Raw genomic sequence first — 2,756 nt, 5'->3', positions numbered from 1 at the left:
CTCTATAGGTACCTTTCAGTATCGTAGGTCTAGACCGACATCCAACTCCAGCCACGTCAGCACCCCACTAGAGCCTTGCGGCAACATAAATAATGATAATATGTAGAATAGAATAAAAGTTTTTCTTTGTATTAAAGATATAATATGTATTTTATATATTTTTTTAGTAAAGGGGGTGCTCAAATAAATATAAATCACTCTAACATAAGTCATTGTTTTATGGCCAATCAAATATGACAAAATCATTTTCTCAAGCATCATAATTTTAGCAATCAACTTTTCATAAATAATATTTTAGGAAAGAATTAGATCTTTTTACCTACTTTTTTTTGAGGGAATGTTTTTCACATCCTTTCTAATATTGAGGGGGTTTGTTTGGGGAGGGTTGGGGTTTAAAATCAGAATAAAAATGGATGATTTCTATTCTAATCGTTTGGTTAAGAGGAGTCCCATTCTGATTTTGATTTCAGGACAGAATTAGAATGATCCAATCTACTTAAAACTCAGTCTATTCTCCCATAAGGATTTAATTTTCATTTCGATTCTGATTCCAATTTTAATTCTAATCATGAACCAAATGCCTCCGGCAATTTGATTATTCCAATTTTTCATCTACAATTGATAAATGACATCATCTTGCCGGTGATGACGAAGAAATGATCTTGTTTTCAAATGCTCGTGCATCTCCGACAAAGCACTCATCCTGTGCTCTGTGCCGAGCTAGAGATCGCAGGAGGGCATGCATCCTGCCACCAAATTCATCATACCAATGAGGATCTAGCTGTAGAAGGTTCCTTTGCACCAACTCCTTCCAATACTCTTCTACCACTTCTTCCATGGGCATATTATCTTTGGGTGTTACAAATCCCTCTGCAGTACAAATACTGACAAAAGCACGCCTTAAAATTAAGAAGTCCTCGGGAAATGACGAAAGGCAAGTGAAGCACTGCTTGAGAGGAGATGGTAAATCCTGATAGCTCAAGTATAATGCCCCCATCACCCCTTTTAGAAGCTCTGTAAAAGACCATGCTGGACTAGAAAGGATCTTTTCCCATTCCAATGGCCTTTTCGCCTTGGTTCGAAGAAGCCCTCCAGTAGTCCTAAGAGGAAGGGGAAGGCCATCATATTTCTCAACAATTTTCATTCCTATATCACTCAAGTCATGCGTGTCTTGTTCATCCCCTTCCTCAGACACTATCTTGCAAATTAATGACGAACCATCCTCTGGAGACAACTTCTCCACCATATGACTGCATATTGCACCCATCTGTTTACCAATGTTTATATTCCTAGTTGTTATCAAAATTCTACTATCTACCAAACCACTCTGCAAGGGCTTTCTCAATAGCTCATACCATACTTGTGCATCCCAAACATCATCCAAGACTAGGGAGAATTTCCTGTTCATGATGACTTGGCATGGCATGGGTTCAAGCGCTTCCTTCTCCTTGGTCTCTCCAAGACTAGGAAGAATTTCTTGTTCATGATGCAGCTTGGTCATGCATGCTGGTACGAAAAGTGTAGTCATGAGCTAGGGTGTGGATCTTCAACGGTGCACCGCATCATGATGCAGCTTGATCATGCATGTTGGTACGAAAACTGTAGTCATGAGCTAGGGTGTGGATCTTCAACGGTGCACTGCATGATGCGGTGCATCGTGCTTATGATCCATCACACGATGAATGGCCATATATAGATACAGACCATATCATACAGATATCGCAAGGCTGCATGTAGCTATTTATTATACAATAGATGGTGCATATGATGTATTGTGCATCATAAGTACCATAAATGATCCATGTACTGTGAGCTATGCACAAAGCATGGACATCCGAAAACAAACTTTCATGTATGTCCATGGATGGTCCAAGGGCCTAACCTGCATAGGGTTATCAAAATGGCCCGATGCACGATAGTTGTACCCAACCCTTGTCCTTTGATGTAGGAGCGTCAGGCATAACTGTTTATTTCTACTTTCCCTGGCTCAAGTTTGTTGCAATAGCATCGCACAGTTTGTCATGCTATTTATGAAATCAGCTCTGGTTGGTGGACGCAGGAGCCAAACAGCGTGCGGCATTCGGCTCTCGCCGAATCTTCTCTGTGAGAAATTATACCCTGAGTGCATCATATGGCCGCAACCAATCACAACCGTTCAGAAATGCATCAAAATAAACTCTTGATGAATAGCACAGCCATATGGTGCATAAGGTTATAATTTCTCTCCTATCCAAGGAGATGCACGGCCCAATCAGAGAAGACATTACGGCCCACACCACGTGCGACGGAAAAATCTTATTAAAAATCTTACTTCTACAATCTTACGCTTTGTTTCTGTGTTGTTGTGGACTCCCATTATACTTTACACTGGATGCAACTCTTTCTCGATGTTACTCCTTTTCATTAACTCTATAAAATGTGGATGGGCTTTCCTTTTTTTTAAAAAAAAAAATGACATTTCAAACGTGTTTGGAGCTGATGTTTAACACATCCTTTTCTTTTTCTTTTCTTTTTTAAGGCTAATGGACTAAACCCAGTTTTGATATTGGACTCCTAAGCTGTTGGTTCCATCTCTCTTCCAAGTTTTCATATTAGTTTTAACTAGTTTATTGAAATAAAAATAATATATTCTAGTTGCATAAAAATGTGTTTGATTGTGGGGATGCTATGCTAGTCTCATTACCACCAGGCTGGAAAAATGGAACGATCTGTTGGGCTTATACAAAAGAATCAAGCATACTGGAATGCATAAGTTA

At 39.4% G+C, this 2,756-nt stretch overlaps 1 protein-coding gene across 1 annotated transcript; it reads right to left on the bottom strand.

Annotated features, from left to right (window-relative positions):
- Positions 1-631: 631 nt before the first annotated feature.
- LOC140858798 (putative disease resistance protein RGA1) lies at positions 632-1,501 on the bottom strand. The gene has a single exon (XM_073260081.1). It carries the CDS (start codon positions 1,499-1,501, stop codon positions 632-634), a length of 870 nt encoding a protein of 289 aa, XP_073116182.1.
- Between the last annotated feature and the right edge of the window lie 1,255 nt (positions 1,502-2,756).

The sequence above is a fragment of the Elaeis guineensis genome, chromosome 6, assembly GCF_000442705.2.
Source record: "Elaeis guineensis isolate ETL-2024a chromosome 6, EG11, whole genome shotgun sequence".
NCBI lineage: Eukaryota > Viridiplantae > Streptophyta > Magnoliopsida > Arecales > Arecaceae > Elaeis > Elaeis guineensis.
Note: the sequence above shows the minus strand (reverse complement) of the source record. Positions and strands in the feature narration are given on the sequence as shown.